The sequence below is a fragment of the Aquila chrysaetos genome, chromosome 19 (assembly GCF_900496995.4).
Source record: "Aquila chrysaetos chrysaetos chromosome 19, bAquChr1.4, whole genome shotgun sequence".
Lineage (NCBI taxonomy): Eukaryota > Metazoa > Chordata > Aves > Accipitriformes > Accipitridae > Aquila > Aquila chrysaetos.
Window position 1 is genome coordinate 20,203,457 of NC_044022.1, and position 26,685 is coordinate 20,230,141.

Consider the following 26,685-nt stretch of genomic DNA (forward strand, 5'->3'; position numbering starts at 1 on the left):
CACCCTGCTGAGCAGCCTCGCTAGGGCAGGCACCCATCTGCCAACGCATCCCCGTAATCACGGACTGAACACCTGCCATGCACCCTGACGCACGCATTAAACACTGAGAGCTTGTGAGAGGCACGACATTTATTTCACTGGGAACTGAAATCGGGTATTTGTCCAAAAGACAGTGTTCTGGAGTCACTGGCCAAATAGGTGTGAAATGAAAAGGCATATGGTATAAAAAACCAGTCCTCTGTATAAAATCAAGTTTTACCTACACATTATGCTTCATGATAGTGCAACACTCCTCTGGGAACAGGCAACAGCCATGAATATTAGAAGAAACGGTGAGATGTTGAAAAAGGTCTTTCCAAGAGCTACAGTTTCCACTATGAAAATATTTTCAAGAGACAGTCAAGAAGGAGTATATGATCTGACAGGGAGCAAAGCAAAAGAGATGCTATTTTTGTCTTCTGAAAGACTGGTTGTAATTACAACAGTTGAGAAAAAAGCAGATTAGTGGCTCATCTCTTTTTCCTCTGTAATATTTCCATCATTGTTTGACATTCTTTTTGATTCAGTAAAAAATCTGAAAAGCCCTCAACCACTGTGGGTTTTAGGATTAGAAAAGGAAAGGCTATTTTTGTTCAGCCTGAAGCCTATGGTAGGGAGAATTACCGTGAGTTCAGTATGCCGCTTTGGCAGATATATAACCCTGCTCACAGCTACTAACATATTCTCCTTCTGGTGCCAAGGTGAGAATCAGAAGATACTTGGGATATGATCTTGAGTTCAACATAGCATAAAATATACTTTTAAATTAAGTTTGTGCTCACATAACTCCTGTAGCTTCCTCCAGCATAAATATCAAACATATACCTTTGGGCTGCTCTATTTTCCATTGATTATCCATAGATCGGTGGGCCCCATAGGCTGAGACAGCAAATGCTTAGGAAACCGTTATCTGTGTTATCTTATCTTCATTTATCTTTCTTGTGTTTGAAACTTTAAGGTAGCCAGTGTCCTGGAAACCCTGCCCTTTGCTGCAGTAGCACAGAGCAGCCACAGGGAACCGGAGGGGTGGACTGGTTGCTTTGATACTCCAGCCACCTTCAGTAACAATTAGAAAAGCTGGTGAAGATCATTACTACAATTATATGAATGAAGCTAGAGACTGAACTTGGTCAACTCAACTGAAGCACGATCTTTGCTTGGTGAAATGAAGCTTTTTCTACCAGTATTTGTATTCTTTTCCTTATTGCACAGGTGTTAGCATCTCTAACTGGTTTGCTATCTTTAAAAATGTTAATAGGACCTAGGATTGTGATGATTGATGTCTCTCTGAACCTGAACAAATATGTTTCTTTTGGTCAAAATAAACAGAACATGAAAGAAAAGTAGCCCTATTGGGTTAAACCAGAGAGCCAGTTAGCCCAGTAGCTTCTTCTGAAGTTGTCCAGTAGCAGATGTTTAAAAGAAAAAATAAAAGAAACATGATCCTTCCCATTTTATAACCTCTCTGCTTCTTGAAATCAACAATTAGTGTGTCCTGAGCTACATGACAAGAGTGCTAAAAGTTGTAATTGGATCCATTGCTTGCTAACTTCTCTAATTCCTTTTTAACTTATTTATTTTTTATACAATATCCTGTAATAATGAGCATCAGAATTTAATTATGCATTGTACGGAAAGGTACTATCTGTTGCCTGATTTAAACCTGAGACCAGAAGATTTCTCTGGAGCTCCCTAATTGTGATTCACATTCCCTGTTTTTGTATCCATCCCGATTTTGTAGACTTTAATTTCACAAGCCATGGATTGGAGGAGTCCAATGAAATGAATTAAAAGTGATACCAATATTCTAAATCACATTTTTAAAATATGCTGAACTAATTTTCTGCATGAGGTAATGCACCCAAGTTTGGCTTGAAAAAGAGGACCTTTTGGGCCTTTGAAAGGATTATCCTTTAGATATCCCTGCTAACAGGTTTGTCAACTGTATTGCTGAGCATTCTTAAACACCTTTTCAGTGAGACACAAAAAGCTGATCAGCTACAAATATCACACCATCTGTAATACTTTGTATCTTGTCTCTGGATTTGGGATTAAAAATGAGGTATAAACAGATGAAAATGCATAAGACTTTTAAAACCTGTAGAATAACTAGACAGTTCATATTTTACAGTCATAGCTCAAAGAGATTTTGGCATTATCTCATGAAACCTTTGCTGTGGGTTATTAGTTCCTAATCATTGCTTCTATAGGGGAAGACAGGAGTTGGGGCCAGCAAGATGATTCAGGTAAAATTGCAAGAGGATAACCCTTTTACCTGTGCAACCTCCCCCAAGGATTCTCTGTATTCAGTTAAATTTTGTTTAAAAAATGCTTCCATGCACATCTCGGGACCAAATTTAGAAATATCCCACGAAAAGCTATTCTCCCAATTTCATCTTTAGAGGAAATGAAGACAGTACCACTTGCCCACACGGTCACGAATGTATGAGCACAAAAGTGCAACAGACACACATAAGCCCATTCCTATCTGAATTTTAGCTTGATTTTGAAACAAAAGAGTTCTCCTGGGCCTACTGCAGCCTTGCGTACCTGGACTGAATTTCTTGCTGATAAAAAAAGTAAAGCATGCACTGTTAGACAGCTTACAATGCTTCTTTTTGAACACTGAAAGACTAAATGGAAATGCTGATCCCTAAAATGCACATACATTGTATGCGCACACCTGTACTCAAACACCTCCTTTTATGTGTTGATGCTTAATTTAACAGTCAACCCTTCTTCCCTTTATGCTCTTTCAAACACAAGCCTACATTATCTTTTCCCAAAAAGCCTTGAAATTGTGGGATTTTTTTTTTTTTAATAGGCAAAAGCAAATTTTAGCAAATACTAACAATAGAAAGTGTACTCCCAAACGGGTGCAACGGTCATGGTCTGTAATTACGCAATTTCCTAAACACTGAAAAAACATTGACGTGAGTGGCTGGAAGATTAATGTTACACTGATGACAAAAATGGAAAAACAATTTGGGGAATCAAGAGGTAATTAAATTCTTGACAGACTCACTTGAATAAGGACCATTAGCTACACGAATGAATTATTCCCTGGAGGCTTTGATTATATACAGGAAATAGACATTAAACAAGTACTTTCATTGGCAATATAAAGCTTATTATCTCCCAGAATAAATGACAACATGAGAGTGGTCATTTCAAACTAAAAAATGGAGTTTTGACTCCTGAGGGAATGCAATGGGATGAAGAAGTCCTTTCACGATGCAGTTTGTTATATATTTTACACCAAGTTATCTGCACGTGCAAATAATGTGCAGAGGCTGAACTCTGATTCTATGTACCTTGTAAATCTGGTTTCAGTCAGTGCAATTATTCTGCATTTGCACTGAACTCGGGAACTGTTCTGTAGAGCAGTAAGGGGGAAGTATTCGCAAGGATGAAATATTACCTTGCTGACACGTAGAGGCTTGGGACCCACTGCGCTAGGAACTGCGTGTTCATAGCAAGAGGAACTCCTTACCCTGCTAATCTGTCTGAGTGAAAGGACAGAATAAACCGGGATAAAGGAGGTATTATTATTCCCATTACAGCGGGAAACTGAAGAAAGAAGAGATTAAGAATGAGAATTTCAAACTAGGCAGAGGACCACAGGAACGGTGGGTCTGGAAGGGACCTGCTGAACCACTTGGTTTTGTCACTTGCTAGCATCTACCTACGACTGTGTCCTCTCACCACCTGGTTTTGGCCCTGCCCTGTGTTTTCTGCAGCCAAACAGGACTTTGTGCTGATGGTTTCTGAAGCTCTGTCTCCTGATGTGCTCTCAGAAGTCAGGACCGTTTTCAAAAATAAATCCCTGCAAACGTAATGTCGAGCATTCACTACTGCTACAAATGCAAGCTACGCTTCAGCAGAAAAATATACCTCAACTGCCAGGACTGTGGGCATTTCTCATGCTATAACTCTTGCTAGCCAGACGGCAACGCACGGGATATTAGACATCAGGCTAGTGAGAACTGTTGACTGTTGGGCACAATAAAGCGATGCTGCAGAGCGGTAACAGCAGGAAGGCTGTTCTGTCCAGATAGCGCTGGTGGAAGGGATCTTGCCTGTTTTGTGTTGGCCGGCCCGTCGTGCCTGCTGTGAAACACACCTGTGTTCAATGTCTGTCACAACTGTCAAAGCAGAACATCCGAAACCTAAATTTTGCATCCAGGACTCTTTAACATTCAGCCTTTTGTTTGAGATTTAACAGCTTTTGAAGCCAGGGAATTTACACTTCATGCCCTATTTCATTTAACAATTATCCATCTGCACTGGGTTTTAATGTCTGTTCTTCGCTATCCATCATTTAACTACAATCGCAGCTATCACAGATTGCTCTTTATTTTCTTAGTATCTTCCAATTAGGAGGCACTGTCAGTCAGTATTATTATAAAAGGAATTATTTAGAAGATTATATCATACAATACTCCTGTCTATATTTCACTATACTCCAGGTCTTGGTTGCAACAATCTAAATATTCCTTACGTTGCCAGAATTTTCTCTACTCTGAAACATATAAAACAATTACAAAGTGCAATTTCAGAAGGTTTCACTATTTACGTACCCCTTTTGCATCAATTACACCAGGTTTTGCGTTGAATTTCACCGTCTTCAAACGTGCACGCTCCTTTCTTTCAACTCTGAGGAAAAGCAAACACAAATAAACACATGTTGATTATAGCAGCATTTTGTACGACATGTTTGATATCTGATCTCCCAAGACCATTGATGGCTTACTATGCATAAAGTGAGCATTTAAGGCAAATTTTATAAATTGGAAAGAGTGAGATGTCAGGTCACTTCCTCAGCCAAGCAGCAGTTTTCTGGCAAACACAGGACTGGATTCGAGGATCCTTGGCTGCCCTACGCCAGCAGAACAGCACTCTCTCCCAGCACACGTGGGAGTGTGGTAAAAGCACATTAAGGACAGATTTACCCTCTCTAATTTAAGCTGTCCAAAAATCAGGCAACATTTAGAGTTCTTCTGCGGTCAGAGGAATGAAATAAGGACAGAAAGAGAATAAGCTGTTCACCTCAGTGCTTTCAGATGTGCACTTCACAATGGAGTAAATTTTAGGTCATGCAAATAAGGTAAAGTGAATCCCACAATTTCTGAATCTGTTTTTTAAAAAACTCCATGTTTTCAGACTAATGAACTGCTTAAAAAATACCTTAAAAATTACTATAAAATAGCTTACAAAACAGCATGTGACACACAGCAGTGGTGAACAGTGTCTAAGCTCATGGCAAATACAAAGTAAAAAGGATGAAGTTTCAACACGATGGGTTGCGAAGATGTAAGAAATTGCAGTTGTTGGAAAGGAGAGTCTTGCTCCTTCTCCCTCCCACTGCCTCAGTTCCCGTCGCTCCCAGCAGAGCCCCTCGTTGCTGCCTTCTCTGCAGCAGAAAAGTAACAGAGTAATAAAAGTGAATAGGTTGTAATGGTTTTAAAGAGTTAATCAGCCGACTGAGATGATCCAGCGGCTTGTCTGGCTGGAGCAGGCTGGAAGAGGGGAAGGGGAGGCTCCTCTCCCTTATGCTTCAGAGCAACCTTTGCCTTGAATCTCAAAGAAAAACAGAGAATTTCTTATTAACCTGAGTTTGAGGGAGGTACCTAGAAGCTTTCCAGGGGCCAGTGTGTTATTGGACAATTCTTAACAAATGTGTTAGGTATTTTAAGTTTTCTCAAATTGCCTCAAACCCATAAACCAACATTCACCATGCACACGCAGTCAGTCTGCCCATAGCTTTGCAGAGCCACTTGCACATGGTCACTGTTTAAATCTTAGGTTCTGCAAAACTGACTTTACAATACCATAGATTTTTAAGGGTCTTGCCCTCAGCTTGACTGAAGTAATTTTGAATGTGCTATCACTGGAAAGTTTTTCTTGTTTTAAAAACCTTATTTACAAATGGATTTCAAATTTATCTTCTGAAAGACGGAGGTATGCTATTTGTTAGAATATTCACGTGCAGAGAAACTTTCTTGAGGTTTTGATTACTTAAAACTACAGTTTTGCCAAAAAGAGCATTTCTGAGGAGATGTAGAAATGCCTAGGGGCAGAAGAGCTATTTTCAGCCACTCTAAAAAGCTGTGAATTGGGTGGGTGGTCTTATTTAAACCATGCCCTCCACAAACACCTGCAAGCAGATAGAAGGCAAAGAATTGATTTTTTCTGACTCATTTCAGTGAAGCCCTCATTGCGAGTGGCTGAGTTCTGAAAACAAAGATGGGCAGGTTCACACTACCAAATAGTGTGGCCAAATAGGAAAGGACACAAACTATGCATTTCGGGTTTTTCTTCTTTGGGCTAGTTCTAGTCTGGCCCCATGAACTGACCACCCGTTAGCAGGTGGGTGCATTGGGTGAGCTCATCCTCACGATCAGTTTAATACAAACAAATCTAGTATGTGTTCACCAAGACTGCCCCATGAGATGAACCAAAGGACAGAAAGAGAGGGCAAAAAGGACATTTGCTTTGAAAGCTCAATCCTGGTCTGAAAACCCAGAGCATACAGCCCCTGTAAGCCCATCTCCTGCGACCTGAGAGCCCAAACTGCAGTGGTATGAGCCAAAATTTGGCTTAGTCTGTACAATTCTAGTATTTATATATTTAAAGAAAGTTGAAGTGCTCCAATTAAAAGCCTCAAAAGTTATTTGATCCTGATATCCATAGCTTCAATAAACACAGCTTGAGAGAGGAGTTGTTATATTGTATATGCAATGCTTTCAGAGTGAGAAAATACTGAGATCTAAAAAATTCTCTTTGGGAGAGAAACACATAACAAAATCATTGGCAACGAGCTGATGCCAAACAAATTAATTCTAAAGAAAACACAGACAGTTTTACTTTTTATGCTTAATATCTTTAGCCACCAAAATAATATAGAAGAGGAATGTGTGGCATCTCTATCCATTTGTATCTTAGAATCAAAACTGGACAAACAGAAGTTACAGTCCTCAGTATAGAGGGAAAAAAGAGACACACAAGGCATTTGTAAAGGACATCACACTAGATAATTCAGTGTTTCTGTTCCTAAATATTATGGATCAATATCCTGATTTCCAATATTCAATGAATGAGCATTATTTTAAAAACATGTCAGTAAAATTTAAAATCTGTTAGCATACTGCAATATATGTGGTAAATATTTTACCTGTGGGAAAACTGTATACCCTTAGTATATTTGGAAAGTTCACCATTATTGCAAGATTTACATATGTTGTATATTTAAACTTTTAACATAGTATGCTTAAGTAATAATGCCAGGAATTAAAAAAAAATATCTAAGAAGGGGTGAGCTATCCCCTGAACAAAATCAACCCCTAAGAAAACAAGGTGCAGAGAGAGAAATCTAAAGAAAGGAAGAAGCTATTCATGTCCTTACTCACCTTGACTAATATGGTCATTACTGTAAAAGTGACTTTTACTACCTTTGCAAAATCATCTACAGAATCTATAATCTACTGGCCCAAGCAAAAAAAATCTGATCATCTACCTATAATTGAAACAGTAACTCTATTTGTCTAAGATTAGGAATTGCTCTAGGAAATCTAAGTTGAATACTGCAAAGCTAGCTTATAAGAGCTCGATATTGTATTTTTATTAGACAATAAATAGCTGGTAAAAAAGTAAGCTTTATTATATCCTCCAAACTGGTCCACATATGACCCTTTTTCTAACTTTCAGTTTCCCACAAATGCCATTAGAATACATTCCTGCAAATCTCTTGGTTTCTAAGTATGGATAGTAAGAATACCTGGTTCCTGAGAATTATTTTTTAAAATACAAACTCTTTTGATAGAATGATAATTAACACAACATGTTTCCTTCTGTCTGAGTGGGCTTATATATTTCCTACTGAAACACAGCGAATGTTGGTTACTATAGTTACAGTTTAAATTTAGAATAAATGCATTTCTCTGTAAGTGTGGAATATTCATATAGAAACAGTGCAAATGCAGCTTTCAAATTAAATCTATGTTATTAAAAACACATGAACAGTCTCAAACTTAAACTGGCAGATGAAGTCCCTTGGTAGTACTGGTAAGAAATGAAGACTTGAGGCTGTGTAATTGCCTAAATAGGATGGATGCCTTCTGAGAAAATAATTAGCTCAAATGAACACAGCATTCTGCTTATTAATCTGTGTTAACATTTAAACTCATTCCAGTCCTGTCTAACTTCCGAAAACATCTGCTTTTAACTTCATTTCATATTCACTGCATAAAGAAATTTGGAAATTAACCCTGAAGAGTGGATCTTATTTATGAAATTCATCATAATTGCATTAACAGCCATGGAGGCATCGCTGCTTTCTACAGGCATAGCAGACAGTTGAGGAGCTGCAGAAACATTCTGCACTGCTTTGAGAAGTATATAAATAATGTCATTAAGTGCCATTAATCCTCCAGGCAAACATACCAACAACTTTCATACATGCTCAGCATGCCTGCTGAATATTACAAACATTTCGTAATCTGGTACTGTGTTAAAGATAGCACACAGTTTTGCCTCCCATTACAATTTTCCTGACACCTTCCACAATAAAACTGTTCTCGGTTACTTATAATTTAGCTGAACTGTAAACTTCCAAGCTGAAATTTCATGTGTCTCAGGGCAATTACATTACTGTTGCTGCCCGAAGTGTCAATGAAATGGGTTAGTTCTTGAAGAAAGGCTAGGATAAAATAAATGGTTTTGCCCAGTTTATAATATACTCTTAAAGCACTTCAGCTCAGGTGCTCTACTGCCTTCATGTCTGCGACTTGAAATGTGGCAGTAGGTTGCTCCGGTATCAGCAATATACCTCTCTCTTTCCTGAAGGAATCAACCCAATATCTGAATGTCAGAAAAGCTTTGGTTTTCACACGCTTTGGAGAACTCTGTTAGCATTTAGCTTGGTTCTCCAAAGATTTTGTCTTTGTTGAGGTGGTCAGGGTGCAGGACTGCAGTGAACTAAGATGTTCCCATAATTTCTTATCTGAGCTACCGGGACACTTTTGCCATAGACAGAGCTAAAAAGGTAACTAAAATGAGGGTGATAAAAAGTATATAATATCAGTTCTTTGAGCATCATTGATCCAGCTCTTAGAAAATACATCTTAGTTATTATTTAGAAGGAACACTAATTCAAGCACTTTTAGTACTTTTTTGATTCTTCATTTTTGCAATTGCTACATTTAAAGAAAAATAAACTTTACCCTCTTTTTCCCAAAGACAAATGGAGTTTAGGCACAAAAAGCCTTTTGCAGCAGTTGACACTGTGAATGCCTAAATAGCACACGAGTGTAAATTCTTTACATTGCTTTAGCTGACAATAGACCTACCATCCCTTGGACAACATATTGATCAGTCAGCTGAGGAAATTGCTTTTAAAGGAAGAAATGTTTCACTTCAAACTGTATCCGTTTTTCATTCACCACTGCAGCACAAAGCAGGAAAACCGGTGGGGGGTGTGCAAAAAATGAAGTGAAGGGGGAGGATTCCCATCTGCAAAATTTGCAGAGGCCCATGCCCCCTTCTAATTATAGATCTTCTTGGTAGAGCTATGCCTAAGGGATGGAGGAAAGCACAGATACGATTTCCAAAACTACTTCGTGGCTCAAGTCCCATTTTCACTGAAACTCAATGAGATTTCCAGAAGTGCTCAAAGACACCTACATGCAGCATTCAAACATGACTTGGGAGCTGAAGTGTTCTGAGCCCCATGTGGAGACAGCGTCGCCTTGCACAACTGATGGGGATTTCACCTCCAGCTTTCCACCCGCTCTCCAAGCGTAGCTCCCTGCAGACATACTGCTTGTGTACAGGGAAATGGTCTAAGGCCGTCTGAGATCTGGGACAGTTGGAGTATATCCTGTATACTCATTTTGTCTTGAAACCTTTCTTGGTAGTAGACACCTCATGGCCCTTTTTTCAAAAATGGTCAGGATTCATTGTCCTCTTCCCATGTAAAGCTAAAGAAGTGGAGAGGTACATTGAAAATATACCTCTGCCTTCAGTGTTTCCTCACAAGCAAGTTCACGACTTCAGTTCTTTGGGATGCTATTCTCTCCCTGCTCCTCTTCTCAGGAACTTATTACTGGGATGCAACACTCACTGCACTGCAATGTCTATCTGCTTTTGTGTTTCTGGGCATATGTAGCTCTTGAAAATGGGCCTCTGGGATTTTTCAAAATCAGACTTTCAGTTCTTCGTGTACACTGCAAACAAGAAGAAATCAAGCATAACTCAACCAGACATGAACTGTGATCCTCCATCGTTGGGGGTTAATGGACCTCTGGGAATTTTGTCAGTGCCTTTCTAAAAGCACTAATCAGTCTTCACAGCGGAGATGTAAAATATCAAGTGAGACATGCTTTAATCTTCAATAACAGCATTCACCACTGATGTAGAATACAGATGCAAATTGCAAACTGGTGTCGAGAATCAAATAAAATGGTTACAGTAGCCTAACTTGCACAGACTTGGCACTGAGGTGTTCTGCAGAACAAAAGTTATTTCCAAATCCAGCATGAGAACGGTAGTAAGGGGAGTTATCAAGTAGAAGAATGCAATGTAAAATGGATACTTGAAAGACCTTGCTATATTTTACATCTTTGTTAACATGTTTCTTCTTGTCCTGCTTCGCCATTTCCAGGTCATCCACATTATATTTATTTTGTCTACTCATCAAGTGAAAGATAAGTGAAAAAATGTATTACTATTTATAGTCCAAATATGTAGACTCAGTCCATGGTTTTTTTATTGCTTCCATTCTCTGCACTACTTAGTTTTGTTTATGTGAGGTCTGGAGCTTGCCAATAGATTCCCATTCTCAAAATTATTTTTGAGCGTTCCTGAAGTGGTATTTTTGCAACAGAACATGTATTTTTCAGTAGGAGAGAACATGCTCTCATTCAGCTCTCCATCTTCAGTGACTTGCTTATAGAGAGCAGTTTAGCACCTGGTCAATATTTTATGAAAAAAGTAGACCTAATGCCATTAAGAAGTGAATTCTCATAAAATTGTAGAACAACCTTATTCTGTTTAAAAGCTAAGGGCTATTTTCCTTCAGCATAAAAGTTTCCCATCATTGCAAGAGAACAGGAAGACATTTATACATACAGATACTTATCAATTTTATTCCATACTTATTTTTTCCAATTAGATTAGTAAGTATAGTCTGGTAACTTATTTTAGTAACGTGATTATGCCATGTTAAAAAGTTTTATCATCTAAGGATTAAAGTCTTAAGGGATGTTTAGAAAGGTAGACAATTTATAGGAAACCATTAAAAATAAAACTCACTTGAGTGGATAAACATGCCCTTTTGCCAAGCAGAGCAGAATAACAAATTTAAGTTGGCTTTTTGCCCACAGGGACTTCTGTGCTGGGAAAACCTCTGTTCCTTACCCTCAAATGTTTGTGAAACATTGTTTTTTATGTACTTCCCCCCCCCATTTTGCTCTGAAAGGAGAGTGTGGTTACATGTATTTGTGGGGAGACTGTTGTCTGTTTGAGAACACAAATATCGGGCTGGTACCATCATACACCTTCAGCTGGTAATAACAGAGATACAAGTTGCATAACATTTTGCAGTCAGATGTACTTAAACTACCTGAAAATGGATATCTTAGAATGATGTCCAGTCTGAGAGCAGTTTTGTGGCTGCACATCTTAAAGACAACAGAAAGATTAGTGTAAATATTTTAAAGTTTTAGGACCAATTCCTCATTGGCTACAGTGGGAGCATTTACGCTCAGCCATTCTGGGGCAATCTATGCGAAATCACAGACTAAATTACTTTCAGACCCACTGACCCAAGTGAAGCAGATAGATAGACACACGTCATAGAAAATGCTGAAGCTTGACATTCATGAAGTGGGAGGTTGCTGTTGTGTAGGGCTTGCAATGCAGGAGCTTTTCTGTGTGCACAGACTCAGCAAAGAAAAAGTGAAAAGATCTGGAGCTGTAAAATCAATGCTACAGCAAATTAAAATCTCTTTACTACTGAATTAGAGCATCTGTCTAGGAATTTAATACACTCTAACTTATTATGCACATTGGTTTCATGCTTTTTGTTGGCTCACTTCAACTAACGTGAGTGTTTCCATAGGGAGGGAATCTTAGACATAGGCTACTCAGCTTGCTACTGCCCTTTATGGGAAGCTGAATTTGTTTTGTTTATCTATCTGGACAATAGGAAGGACAATGAGGCAGATAAAAATTCTTGTGATCAAAAGCCCAGCGTATGTAGAAATTCTAATCTAAATCTATACATCTATACATCTAAATATAACAAAAATCCAGTGTAAGTCTAATTCTGTTGGTCATTCTAGTGTAAAATAGTTATTTTTGATGATAGGGGAGCAATTGACACGTGCAAACATAGTGCACAGATAATACCACAGGCTGCCCGAGACATTGGTACGGGACTGGTAGTTATGTCCCCTCACCTTGGAGACCCTGCCCAGCATAATAACTGTGCCCTGCTCTCCCCTTAGACGTAGCTTGGATAAATCTTTTTGGTGGATGTGGAACCAGGAGAAATTTGGCCTGCAATATTCATTCATTAATATTATATAATAACACCTGGTGACCGTTAAACCACAACTGAGTGGTTTTCAGCCTCTTATGCTGAAGTCCTACTGTTCCCAATATCAGTATGATACAATATCACAACATCTTTCTAGCATTATATTTATTATATTTGGTTTCTAACGAACTGACTACTTAGTCCCATGGTTGAGAACAACAGCTGTAATCAGACAACAAATGTATACTGACAAATGGACAAAATGCTGTTTTCAGTTGTGGAAAGAGTTGCAATGATATTTTAGCGGTGCAGGATACTGAGCATTTAGTTTTCGTTAATCTCCACTGAGGTCACCAGCTCACCAGCTCATGAAATTTGGTCCTTGCACAGATCAGTGGAGAACCACAATGGGGAAACACCATCATTTCTTTGTGCTGCCTCTTTGAGTAACCCTCCTCTAGGTGCAGTGCTACCTTCCAGAAGTCCCTCTTAAAGCCTGACTTTACAATTTAACAATCAACAAGGCAACAAGTACACACATTGGCAGCAGCACTGAAATCTAGTGACATGCAGCTTTCAAACTCTATTGAAACACTAAGAGGCAAAGTCTGGTAATCTATCCAACATCCTGGAGAGAATAATGAGTGGCAGCTCCCCTGTAATTATAAATTATGATTTCTTCTGGTGTATCACATATATCATAGAGGAGAAAAACAGTATGGAGTCTTGATTTATCACTCAAAATTTCTCTTATCAGCTCATGCTAAAATGTCACTGTGTGAAGGGCTCTCCTGTAAAAAGATGTACAAAAAATTTCCATGCTGTAGTTGCCTACATTTGGTCAAATGAATCTCAGGACTACTCTGTTTTAGATCAAGCCTCTCATAGTCAATAAATCACACCTGCAGAGGAAATTCAACTCAGAATTAGTACATTCTGGCAAGCATGATGAGCTTTATTCTCTGTAGCTCAGCCCTGTATGCATTGATTGCTCATCCTCCCCCTGGGTGGTATAAATGACCACAGAAGATGCTGGCAAGAGCACATCAGTCTCACTGGCTCTGAGGGATCATCCAGAATCCACAGAAAGGAAATAATACTCAATTTTCAGTGCATTGGAAAAAATAACCTTGTACAACTGAAAGCTTTTATGAAATAATAGCAACCTCCCCCCACCCCAGTTCAGGTGTATCGCATCATTACGTGAATGCAGACAGAAAATCAGATGCCATTGATTTTTCCAGACCTCTCAGATTCACTAGTGGAGAATCAGGATGACAAGTGGAGAGCATGGTAGCTATACCTCCATCTTTTCACATTCAAGGCTCTTATTTTTAGACTCTAACCAACCTATTTTCGTCTTGCCTGTTTTTTTCCTTTTTTTTTTTCTCTCTTTTCTTCCAGCGTTGCCTAAGCCACATCTTTTTCGTAGGCTGTATCATATGTCTGACCTTGACTAGAGACCCTCTATCTTTTGTCCTTGAAAACATCACTGTGCAGGTAACCCAATAAGGTTTAGGCACTTTAGCCTCTCCACCTTATAGAAGATACAACTTCACGTCTTAATCAGTTGCTTTGCTTTGCCCTTTTTTTCACCTATAGTTGTTTTATTATGTATGACAGCTTTTTGTAGCTTTTCATAGTATGCACCACACTGCAAGTGAGCTTTGCACACATACTTCCCTCAGTAATAACTGAATAGACTTTCCTCTTTTCCCATTTGTGATCCAATCATGTCATTACAACAGTATTGACTGTAGCAATTAATAGTAGGCAAGTTTTTTTTTTTTCTATATCTAGAGGCTAAATCTGTTTAATGGGCACATTTTTCCCATCTTGAAAATTATAATGTAGTTTTTATTTCTATCTATTATACAACTCCAAAATTGCTTTTTGCTGAAAATGCTGGTGTGGTTGCCATTCAAACATGGTCATGATTAGAGAAAATAGGGTCCTTGCAGGGCTCATATCAACAAGGTATTTGATGGCCTTTCGGTTTACTTTTAAGTGATTTAGACCAAGGAGTACCATGAACTCTATTAGCACCTGGGCAAACTCTCCCGAAACAGCAGCAGGAGCTCTAGAGCATCAAATGTCTCATATATAAATGCCCATTATAAAAAAAATGGGCATGATAATTTTTATATTAATGCTAAAGCCGAAATAGCTAGGAATAGAAAGTTTATATGAAGTATGAGAGCATTGCTGCAAAAGAGAAACATAACGCAGTTTGACGGTTTTCATTTTCCTCCTACCCTTTCAGATCTTGACCTTTCTATAGCAACTATCAACAGAGGCAGAAAGTAATACTGATTTGTGTGGTAGTTCTGATACTATCAGGGACTTGTGGCTAATTTTAGGAAATCGCCCAGGCAGAGTAAACAATGCAAACAATGAGAGAGATTCAGATGTCTGTTCTTTCTCCACCAGTCAGCACGAATCCATCACAGCTAAACAAAGGTTCAGATTTAGGTTGGAGAGTGGATGAAAGTTCCTTCATTGATATTATATGTGATATTGATTATCCATCAGTTTCTGGGCAGGCAGAGATTAAATTAACAGATTTTGAAGCCAAAGAGGACCATTATATAATTTAGCGTCATTTTTTATATCACACAGGCTGAGAAGTTTAATTCTATTACTCTCACAAAAGAAAGACATACAGTCTTGATTTGAAAATGTCAAGACATTCATTACATCCCTCAGCAGTTTGATGCAATGGCTAATCGCCCTGACATTAACACAGGTGCTCTACTTCAAATTCAGAGCTAATTTCCAGACTTGGCTTCTGGTTATTCCTTTTTCTGCCGAGGCTCTTTAGTACATGGTGCTCTTTCCCCCTGTCTCCCTTTCTTTGTGAAGTTACTAATCCACTGTAATTGAGTCACCTTTTGAGTTCCTTTTCAGTCCAGTTAAACAGCCTGAGCTCTTTAAATCTCACAGCCAAAATCATATCTTCCAACTCTTGAAAGAGTAACTGTGTGATTTTCCTTGACTTTCCCCATTTTTTCAGTGGATTGATGCACCCTGTCGTTGGAATAAAATGGAATATTTTAACATCATGGCCAAGGAGGTAGGAAGGAGGAGGCAGCACTCACCTCCTCTTGCTGGGTATAACTCCCATCTCCTCACTGTCTCCCTCCAGAGTGACCCTCCTCGCCTGCCACCATTCATCATCCGAGGCGTTGATGACGTGAAGGATGTCTCCATACTTAAAACTGAGTCCTTGACTTGGGAGGCCACTGTCTTTGCTCTTGTCATAGTCAAACATGGCTCTGTGGAAGGAAATAAAGATGTGAAGACAGGTGATTCTATCAGTTTTGGGAACATTTACTTCTGACCAATTTGTTGTATTTTATGTTACAGCTAACCCTTGCTGCTTTCCAAAGGGAAAGGTCTTGCTCGGAGGAAAACTTTCCACTGTGAAGTTAATCTTTACAGAATGTTCTTTTTTTAAGAGAAACTGAGCAGTAAAGCATGGTATTTACTGTTTCACTTTATGAAGAACAATCCCTGTATCAGAGTATCTAGTAGACAAACCCGGTAGCCAGAAGCCCCGCTCGTCACCTTGCCAACAGCAATTTGTAGCTGTTGGGCTTGTCCTTTTCTCACATTTCCCCGTGCTCAGAGAGGGGGTGTCTAGCAGACAGGGGTGCCTTGGGAGGACTAAATACAAGTGCTCAGGGTAATGCATTTCTTTAGGTGAATGGATGCACCTATCTTAGCATCTAGTTCAGACCAGAAGTGAGCTTTCAAAGGGAATCTCTTGATTATTCCCACCCACGGTGCTTTGGTTCATGTCCTGGAGCTGTGTTAGGTTGCACACATCGGATTCCTGAAACTGGAAACTAAACTGAAAGGTGCCCTGACCCGAGCAGCGCCAGTCTGACATACCCCCCTCCAAATGCCCTCGGGGCGCAGCCCGCACCGCTGCTTTCCCTGCCCACCGCCAGTCCCCCGTGCTGCAGCACCTGATCAAGCAGCCCGAGCTACCGCCTTTGCTGCTGAAGATGTTTTCCACCAGTTTGAAGTGGACCTCTGCCTTGGGTATGCCTATACAAAAAAGTCCCATGTGTAGGACCTGTATATTAATATAGGATGTATACATAAGTCTAGGGACTCCATAAGGACAAACTGAGAGCTAGCTTTAAGGTACCGGGCTAGAAGACTGTGGCTGGGCGTAGTTCAGCGTGAACTTACTGCCTAAGCGTTCAACCCAGATCCTGGGAAAGATCTTCGGCCTGCCCTGAGCTCTGTATTACCAAGCTACAGTGATATCAATTCTCAGCCTCGTCCAGTCCTACTCCTGGCACCTACACCAGCGGTCTTCAGGGTAGACATACTCCAGTTTCTCAGGGGAACACCCTGCACACGAATCCCAGCAAGGCTGTACATGAGTGCAGGTCACTCGTTGGAATTACTTAGCTGAAAATCCAGATCTTGGGTTCTTACAGGAAAAAATACATGGGAATATTTTTCCCATATAAAGTGTTATTTAAAGATCATGCCTGTCAAGAACTGATGTTTATTTCCTATAGGGAAAATAATATGATTATAATCCTGACTATTGAAATGTTAGATCAGTAAAATCCCAAGAGGTGTATAATAATTCCTATTCTTTTATTGTCAGAAATAAAGCCGTGGCAATCTCTTCACTAGTAAACACTTCTGTGAGAAGGATTTGATATAATTAATTGTTGTGCATTGTGGTGTAATTGCAGAGAATGATTACAGCAGCTTTATGGTAGATTTAAAACACTCAAGGCTACCTCTCATAGTAAGGAGAACTTAAAAAAAAAAGTTATCAGAGTTGTAACTATGCAACCAAAATAATTTAAAAGCTCTCATAAGCGCTCACTCTGCATGAAAGGTCTGGTTGAGGAAGAGGAAAAATGCGATTTGGAATATGTCTTCTCTTAAAGAGTTTACAGTCATGTACTAAATGTTCAGAAAAGCCCAGATAGTTCCCTTCTCTGAGGATGAAGACAATAAATAATCCTGCTGAATTTTACATAAACCATGATCTTAGATATGCTTGTGCCTTTCTTGGTAAATGTTCTTGGACTGCGTGTAACCTTTGAAATATTTTAATGACTTACCAGTGGAAATCCTTTAAAAACTTGGCTATATCTTAGGAAAAATTTACATTCTTAAAGGATTCTTATCAATAGCAGGTCATCTGCTGCCTTCTCAAATAAGGCTTTCTGTGAGGAGGTATGATGAAGCAGCATATAAATCCAGAAGCAGCTAAGTATCATCAGTCACCTCTTCTTAACCAGTTAATGACACCTGATCTCTGGAGAAATGGCAGTGCACACACAAAAGGGCATACAACATATCGTCCTGTTGGTATTGCCCTTATCAGCATGCAGTGGTCTGAGTTTTACCCCTGTATTGAACAGTCGTCATCTTAAAAATTCACTGAATAATTGTGTACCTTGCCATGGAAGCCTATCAACATCTCAAAACCCTAACCACGCAGTTGGCGACCATGCTGAATACTGGGCAGATGTAATACAATCCTGAATGCATGCATAATTAAGTTACTCAAAACAAATGGCAGTATCTTCTGTTGCAGAGAATATGCAAGACTGTCACATCCCAGATGTAAAACTGGAAATGCTCCATAGTTGGCAAGTTCTAAGATGAAGGGTGTGTTTCAAAAGCTAAGTAGTAGAAAGAAAGTAGGGCAGTGTTCTTTGTCCTTGAACAGACACTTGCACCTCAGAGCCCACATATTAACTTAAAATCACTGACTGCCATCGTGCTAGCTGATGTTAACGATGAATGCAGATGGCAATGTTTGCCACTGACTTACTTTGATTGGAGTAATCATGTGCAATGCTAATTAAAATGAGATTATAGATCTCAGACAAGAGAATTTTTGAGCACGCTTTTCACTGAGTGAAAGATTTTGTGGCTGCATGCTCTACAGATGTTGATTACTCCATTAGTAAATGAAAATTATATGAGAGCTGACTTCACTGCTCTTTCCTAAACATTTCAAATTAAGAGCCAGGTTTAAGTTGATAACATGACCGTATTTAAGCTTACAACTTTGATGACATTGCTGGCCTGTAAAACATACTTTTGCAAGTCGGCAGTTGCCCAGCTATAAAACAAATGGAGTTCTTCACTCTAGGCACCACTGTACGCATGTAGAAGTTAACATGACTACCTTGGGCACTAGAGACCTAGGCACACTCATCCTCATGTCTTCCTTTCAGTTCTCAGGCTGTAAGTACAATTTGGATCTCTACATGTCCAATTGCAAGCTCTAGTTTTACTTATTTAAGAGGCTGACGTGTCATTTCTAATTTTCTACCTGATGAACAGCACCCAATTCTGTTTGTGCTCAGTCTTGCAGTGGTATATAAAAATAACACATCTGCATCTGTTGAGTGTCAACTGAAGTGATACAAAATGAATGCAGCCAGACATCTCATTTGGTAAAGGAACTGGGCAGGGCAGACAGAAAAAGATGCATTTTTTGTTTGTTTGTTTGCTCTTTCATGTTTTTGGACAATGACAGCCCACTCTTACAGGATGCCACACTATATCCTGCAAGCACTGAAACTTTCTTCTGATAGGAAAGTTCAGCTCTCAGCAAAGTCTATTTGATCTCTGCGAGCTTCTTTACCTGGATAACATACGAAGGTATGTTAGATACCTTAGATAGGTTCTGCCATGCCATGGGGAATATCAGAGGAAAGACTAAAATTTAGTAGCATCTTTGCAGAATATTATGTGTTGAGGAGAGGACATAAGCAACCCAGTCCAGCAAGAGACCCACCCTCCCACAGAGCACCCGCCACCCGTCTCTGAGAGATGAGCATCATATTTTCCTTTTAGTTAGAGAAGGACCAGCACGATCAGGACCTGACTGCCATAACTCCCCCAGACAAATACTCTTCCAAAATGAGATGTCTAAAAGAAACAGCAGTGTTATTCAAACCAGCCAGAGGATTTAACCCATGAAGACATGTCACAGTGCCTCTTGCTGTGATGAGTTTAGATGTATCTCCACACAATACAAGCACACGTAGTGCAGCTACTGGGGAGCCTGCTCAGCAGAGCTAAAGAGCTTTCTGAACTTGCTACCATGACTATATGTTTTCTTATGGCTGAGTCTGCTTATTCGTGGGTTGCTCAGGCAGTTCTTCAAGGCACTGAGCCATAACTCATTTTTAGTGTCTTTTACTGCAATTTTAAAGAATAATAGTCTCAATAACCTTCCAGCTTTCTAATGGCACTTATCTGACAGGCTTCGTTACTAACAGCTTCTCCTTTCTTTCTCCGCAACTGATAAAAGCCCATCTTAAAGAGCAGTTCCTCTTCTTTCAGGTGTTTTATAGCCTCAAGCAGCTGCTTGCATCCACTGTTCAGCCCTTTTTGGATCATTTAGGACAGAACCAAGAGCTCTACAAGGCTTTCTCTATGGCAGTAAGGGCTCTTTTTCCAGTCAGCTGATTAAGTCTACTTTTGAACTGGGATAGTCAATTTTTAATAACAAAGGACATCAGTTTAAATTATTTAACTTTCATTTGAGAGCTGTCACCAATGTCGTGATCACACCAGCATCAGAAAAACTCCTGTCCAGTATCTTCTAGAGAGTGCCTTTCACAAACAGGACCCTGGGTTACACAGAACAGATAACACATTCTGAGGTTACAAATATAGTAAGCCCAGTGATTACTGTGAGATGTGGATAAAACACTGAAATAGGGAACAGAGCTTGCTACAAACTAGTTAATGTGGTGAAATCATGATTTGGCCGTTCCCTTATTAGAAAAACAGCAATAGGAGTGGGTGTGATTATCAAAAGCATAAAGTATAGGCACCAAATTTCCATTAACACCTTTAAATTTTTTTCCTCAATTCCCATTTTTTTCATGAGTTTGGGAAAACTGTTTAATATCTGTACAACATTTGGAAAGTGAAAAGTGCTATTCAAGTGCTAAGTATTGCTGCTGTCTTCTTGGTGAAATCCTCCTGCTTGTAGAAAATTAAGAAACACTGTTCTGAGAAGTGAAGCAGAAGGTGCAAATATTTAGAACAAGATAGATATCACAAATATTTAAGAGTCTTGTTTCCCTGATATTATTCCAGACTTCAGAAGTGATCATTACACTGGGCTAATCCCAGCAGTAATTTGGACAGAACCTAACAGGCTTTATTTTTGTGCTTGGGTGGTTCTTAATCATTTTGAGGAACCCACATTAGCGAAAAACATGAGACAAGCATTTCACAACAGCATCAAAAATAATTGCTCAAAAATTGTTTGAAATGAAAATACTGCCAGCGCCAAGCTGTAATATACTGCCAAACATGCAGTGAGGTGTCCATATGGCAGTGAAGACCACTAAAACGGGGGCATTTTTTTTCCTCCACTTAGTGTAAACTCTTCAGCATTTGAGGTATGTCCAAAAGCTAAATTGCATTGTGCAGTAAATTTCTATTTCTAATGACACCTGTCCTTGCAGCTAGAGTAATAAATGTTTGACATAGAAAATATATTAGCTTTAAGGAAACAGCAAATCAATTCATTGTGCAGTCCCATATATTGCAGCCTATTGGCACCCACCATGTCTATGTTGTTACCAGCATTTTGAGAATGAAAAATAGGATACAGAAAGACTAAATGATCTTGCTAAGCCTGTGTCAGAAAAGGGAACTTAACAGAGAAACCTAGCTTCCCCAGCTAACGCTGTAAACACCATTTGTAATTTAGTAGTCTTCACGATCTCCCTGACAAGGCAAGGGATATTAATGCATTTACATCACAGCAATATATTTTGCTGAATGCTCCTGTATGTTCAGTGCAAAACCCCAAAATCTTCAACTTCCATATCACTGCACTATGGCCAGTAATCTCAATTTGATACAGTTCAGGTACTGCATGGCAGCTTTATTTGCATCTTTGAAATTACTTTCTGCTGGCACAGATGGGAGTTTGCACATAAATTTACAGACTGCTCTTTGCCATTTACTTGGTTATGAAATGACAACAACATTTAGCAAGAGAGATCTTCAGCTTCTGTAAACAGTCCTAACTCTTCTGCAATCTGCCAGCATATCTGCATTTACACCACTTAAGAGTATTACTCTTTTCTCTGAAAATTTCCTTACAAAGGTTCTCAGACATCAGGCTATATAGCATCATCATAGGGGAGAGATACTTTATTCAGCTTCTTCTCTACATCTATCCTACCCCCCGCCCTTTTTTTTTTTACAGATGGGGAAATCCAGTGCACAGAGGTTTAATCATTTGCCTGGGTTTAGACAGTAATTCAGCATCAGAGTCAGAATCAGACCCCAAGTTTCATAGCTGTCTTTTCTGCACTCTCAGTAATAGATGTATTTCCACCCACTTGCAGGCTTAGCTTGAAGAAAACATTAGAAGAAAATGAAAGAAACCCCAGCGTAATTCATTGCTATAGCTACAACAGAGAGCACAGCAGCACTGTGATAGAAGCAGCCATTGCCATACAATTAAGATGCCATTAAAAGGGTTAAATTTTCACATAGTGACATGTCAATAAATGCTTTCACCTTCTCCTCCCAGCTTCATTTCCATCTGGAGAAGCTGAACAGGTAAATCCTATGCGTAGAGCATAGAAAAAGTTGCTCTCGCCTTGTGAGGTGTGGGAAGCTCTGAAGTGCTGCTTGGAATGGCTGGAGGCTGCCAGAATAGCCCCTGTGCTAGGGATGATCCAGTCGTACATTGTCACCTCCTCTGAAGGAGTGGGAGGGGACTGCTTTATTAGCTTTTATTAGGAATGTACTACGACAATGTGGTTTCAACAAAAAAGTCTGAATGTTTGACTTGTTATCTACAACTCAAAGATACTGTGATTCTTGCTTTTTCTCTTCTCTTCTCTTCTCTTCTCCTCTCTTCTCCTCTCTTCTCTTCTCTTTTCTCCTCTCCTCTCCTCTCCTCTCCTCTCCTCTCCTCTCCTCTCCTCTCCTCTCCTCTCCTCTCTTCTCTCTTCTCTCTTCTCTTCATATTTCCTGTCTTGATGACGTTGCACCTCTTCATGAAGCTGATCCCCTCAACTTTAATTACTGCAGTTTTGCTGAGAGGGACAAGTGTTAGAAGCACCCGTGTTATCAAATTCAGTCATGCCAAGGCACTGCCACACGGTTGCCACGTGCCCTGTGGAAGTTAGCACAGGTCAGGAACCATTCCCAGCAACAGTTTGGATGCACCTCCCTTCTATGGAGGAGAGGAGGATATAAAGGAAGGGATACGGGCTGTTGCGGTGGGCCATGGGGGATGCTCCTGGGCGTGTGTACTTTGGGGTGTTAGCATAGCTGATAGCACTGATGGAGAGCTGGGGAGAGTGGAGCTGCCCCTAAGGCACCTTCACTACACCAAATCCCATCGCACATTTGCATTCAAGCCTTTTCCATTTGCTACCATGTTATTTCTGTACTTCATTCAGCATTTTCTCCATTCAGTCCAAGTCATTCTTTATCATTTTGCTCCTAGTGGGAATATGGCAGAGAGTTATGCCATGGACTTCAATGCAAAACCAGGATTGGAGACAGCAGTATTAGTTCCAGAAAAATTTCACTAAGAGGAGGGAGATATTTTCTTTATGGTGTTTACACCACACTGCCATTTGTCCTCAGGGAATATTTTGTTCATTTTGCAGATCAGACCATGGTTCTTAATGTCAGCTCCTATGAGCCAATGTTTATGTTGTTGATGGGGTCTTTACCAAGTGCTCATGTTCTCTGCAGGAAATGGGTTCTTCTCTACCGAAAAATTTAACTCAACATTTTCAGAAGTATCGATCAATAAGTGTATGCTGCACTTCTGTGGTCTTGCTATGCAGCAGCATACGAGGTCCTATGTTAAAGGCAAAAATCTCTCACAGCCCACAGTGAGGAAGGACTGACAGCTTTAGTCTTTCAGCTGTGGACGTGGACAGAACTCGTATTACTCCCAGGTTTGCCTGGCTTTAAGCTCTTCCAGCAGGAACTGAAAGGTGGCTTTAGAAAGCGAAGCTCTTTCATGTCTCCCCTTGTGCCCGCACAAGGAGAATTCATTTCAGGGTACACCCACTTTTTGTTTCTTCAGCATTTTACAAGGCAAAAAAGGGCCAGAATTCCCTTTCTGCTTGCAAACATCTGAAACCAGTATCAAGCTGTGTGCATGTGCCTTGCCCTTTCCATAATTTATTGACTAGGAAAAATTGGCTGCCAATTTCATCTGTGATAAACGCAGAAGCTTTTAAATACATCTGCATTGTATTCAATGTATTCCAGATTTAGAGTTTTAAGGTTTGCTTTAAAACTTGGAGACTGCCTTGGGTCAGAACACTAATTACATTTAGCCTTAGGTATTTTGACAAACTCCAGAGAAGACCTGCAGCAGCATCTTGATTCTGGAGTGCTTCTTCAGCCCTCCTGAATTTGTGTGTGAAACTTCACAGTAAAACCCCAAACTTGTCAGTGACATTCAACTTTCACAGTAAACTGGAAAACTTAGGCCAAGTTTGTTCTAAGTTGTTTTTTTTTTAAGAAATGAGATCATTTTTGACTGACCGTGACCTGGCCTGTGCATTATGCATCAAAATGATGCGAAATTTGTGTTCTTGTTTATTTTTTTTCTTTTCTTCCCATGCAGACTAAATGAAGCTGCTGCTTGACTGCGTCTCCGGTTTCTGTCTGAGGAATCTGTGCAGTTTCTCAGCACAGATTCCTGTGTTGTGACATTCAAGATTATCCACATCCAGAAAGCAAAAGCGACTGGATGTCAAATCAGGGGTACTTTAAACTACTGGGTAATTCACCTGAAACTGCAACCTGTGGGTTGCATAGTTTGACACAGGAGCCAAAGAGTCATTCTGTGATTCTTAGTTTTAAAGAAATAATAACTTATTTGCTGTCTGATAATATTAATTTAGGGATTTTTTTTCCCCCAGGGAAAAGAAAATAAATAAAATAAAAAAATTAAAATAAAATAAAATGAAATGTTTTTTTTTTCCAAAGACAATGAAACTTAAAGGGAACATTGTGACTCTGTGTAGCACAGCCTGTAACCACCTCCCTCCCTCCCTCCCTGCTCCCAAATGTGTCTTCCTTCTAATACAGAATACACTGTAAAAAAGCACTGAATTATTATTTTTTTTTAAAGTAATTGGTTTACAATAGTTCTAAATATTACAATAGCTCTCAAGGATCTGCTTTGGGTAGTTGGGTTTTTGAGGTAGTTGTCTCAGATACCCTGTAGTTTGCAATTGCTTTCTCTTAGACCTAATCATGACCTGTATCCGTTAGCAGCTTTTAAAATTACATTGTGACCAGGCTGCCCACAGAATTCATTGTGCTTCCACTGGGTTATAATCAAAAGCAAATTTTCAGTCACGAAAGAACCCCACTGATAACATAATTATTACTACCAGCCAGATATATGATGGCTTTTTTGTTTTTTTGGACAAGGATATTAGACATCTGGAGAACTAAAGTAAGAGAAAGCCTTCCTACGGAAAAATGATCCACTTTTATGATTTGTATAATTTGAACATAATGGCAACAAAAAGAGTGGTAAGAGATGGACTAAGCACAATGACTCTAGCACTGAAAAACACCCCAGAGAAAAAATGCAGACAATTGTGGCAGTGAAATGGAATATTAATTTTTCTTTCTTTTTTTTTTTTTCTTCCCCCAGAAATCAACATGTAATACTGGAGTATTGTCAGTCAGAACATTCTTACTTACTTCTGTTGCAAGAAGTGTAGAGGCTGGGGAAGTCTACAGACTTTCCTAGCATGGAAGTGCTCTTTTGTTTATATCATAATAAATCTTTTTATACATTCCAACCTTTAGAAATTATTTTTGAAAAAGAATTGTTCTCTAGCTATTGAAAAAGCATAGACAGGCAAAACTAGGAGAAAGTATTAGCGAGACAGAACATTGGCTACTCTGTCTTTGATGAGAGAGGGCACTTTGGAAAAGTCAAGATATTTGTTTGCAACAGCTCTTTCTTAGTAATGGTTTCTGCTTGGGCTTGAATGTTGTCCTTTGACAATGAAAGAGTCAGAAGTTGGATTTGCATTGTTACTGCGTCGGCTGACTAGGTTCTTCTGAAATAATGAGGTGCCACATGCATACGGGAACTACACCATGGAAAAGCACTGAAAATTATTATGGAAATTAATTCTCCTGCCTAATGTGGAGAAATCTACTAAATCCATAAACTCTGCTGCATGCAACTGTTTGAGAAATCATAAAAACATTTTGTCTCTAGGCCAAAACTTGAAGAGCTCATTAAGGGTTTACTCAGTCAGTGGGAGGTTGCTGATAGAGTGAGTCTTTTGTGTTTTAGCACAGACTTCAACTGGAAGCAATGCAATTAATTTTTAGGTTTGACTTTGTCTCTTTGAAAGAAGGGTAATTTTGCAAAGATCCGAATGCTATCAAAGTCTAAAACTGTATTTTTATGGCACAAAGGTCAAGTGACTCTACATAACCTCTGGTTCACAAGGCCAAACATGAAATCTCTAAAGGCTTCAGATTTACAAGGTGGAACTCTATAGAAATCAATAGATATGGAACAATGCCAAAGGCCTGAGCTGAACTCAGCTGAAATCTTCTAAACTGTAATGGAAATAAGAGAGAAAGTTTGCCTGAAAGAGCAGCAGCTATGAGAAACGATGTACTGTTTGGTCAACCAGTTCTGTGGATTCCTTGAGCTACTACCTGTCAACCCTTACCTATCACAAAAAGGTTTACCCCACTAAGTTTTATTCTGTGATTGGGTTGAATGTTTTCCCAGTAGATGATGTATTCTATAAACCTCCATCTTCTGGAGTCAAATGAATACTTCAAAAGCTCAGTTTTCATTAGTGTCTGCTTCTCATGGAGAAAAGCTTGAAAATCAGATGCCAGAATATGCAAAAGCAGAAACAAACAAACAAAAAGGGCAAATAAAAATAATGGTCTTTGGTGTCACCTTGTCAGTGTCAAAGCATTGTGATTGTTTGTTCTTAATGGTTAGATTTGGTGGTTTCACTATGTGTGTGGTTGTCAATCCTCTTTAGAAATGGACTTTGAAGAAAAAAGTTCTGATCAACCACTATTACCCAAAATATTTAACA

The 26,685-nt window shown here is 39.4% G+C and overlaps 1 protein-coding gene across 36 annotated transcripts in view; it reads right to left on the reverse strand.

The window, feature by feature from the left end:
• Positions 1 to 26,685, reverse strand: part of DLG2 (discs large MAGUK scaffold protein 2) — a 1,026,767-nt gene that overhangs the window by 44,977 nt on the left and 955,105 nt on the right. For all 36 annotated transcript variants that reach the window (XM_030042410.1, XM_030042403.1, XM_030042402.1 and 33 more), the window contains 2 exons: positions 15,676 to 15,852; positions 4,620 to 4,695 (listed from right to left, as the gene is read on the reverse strand). In XM_030042410.1, the coding sequence (XP_029898270.1) occupies positions 4,620 to 4,695; positions 15,676 to 15,852 (253 nt within the window). The remainder of the gene's footprint in view (positions 1 to 4,619; positions 4,696 to 15,675; positions 15,853 to 26,685) is intronic.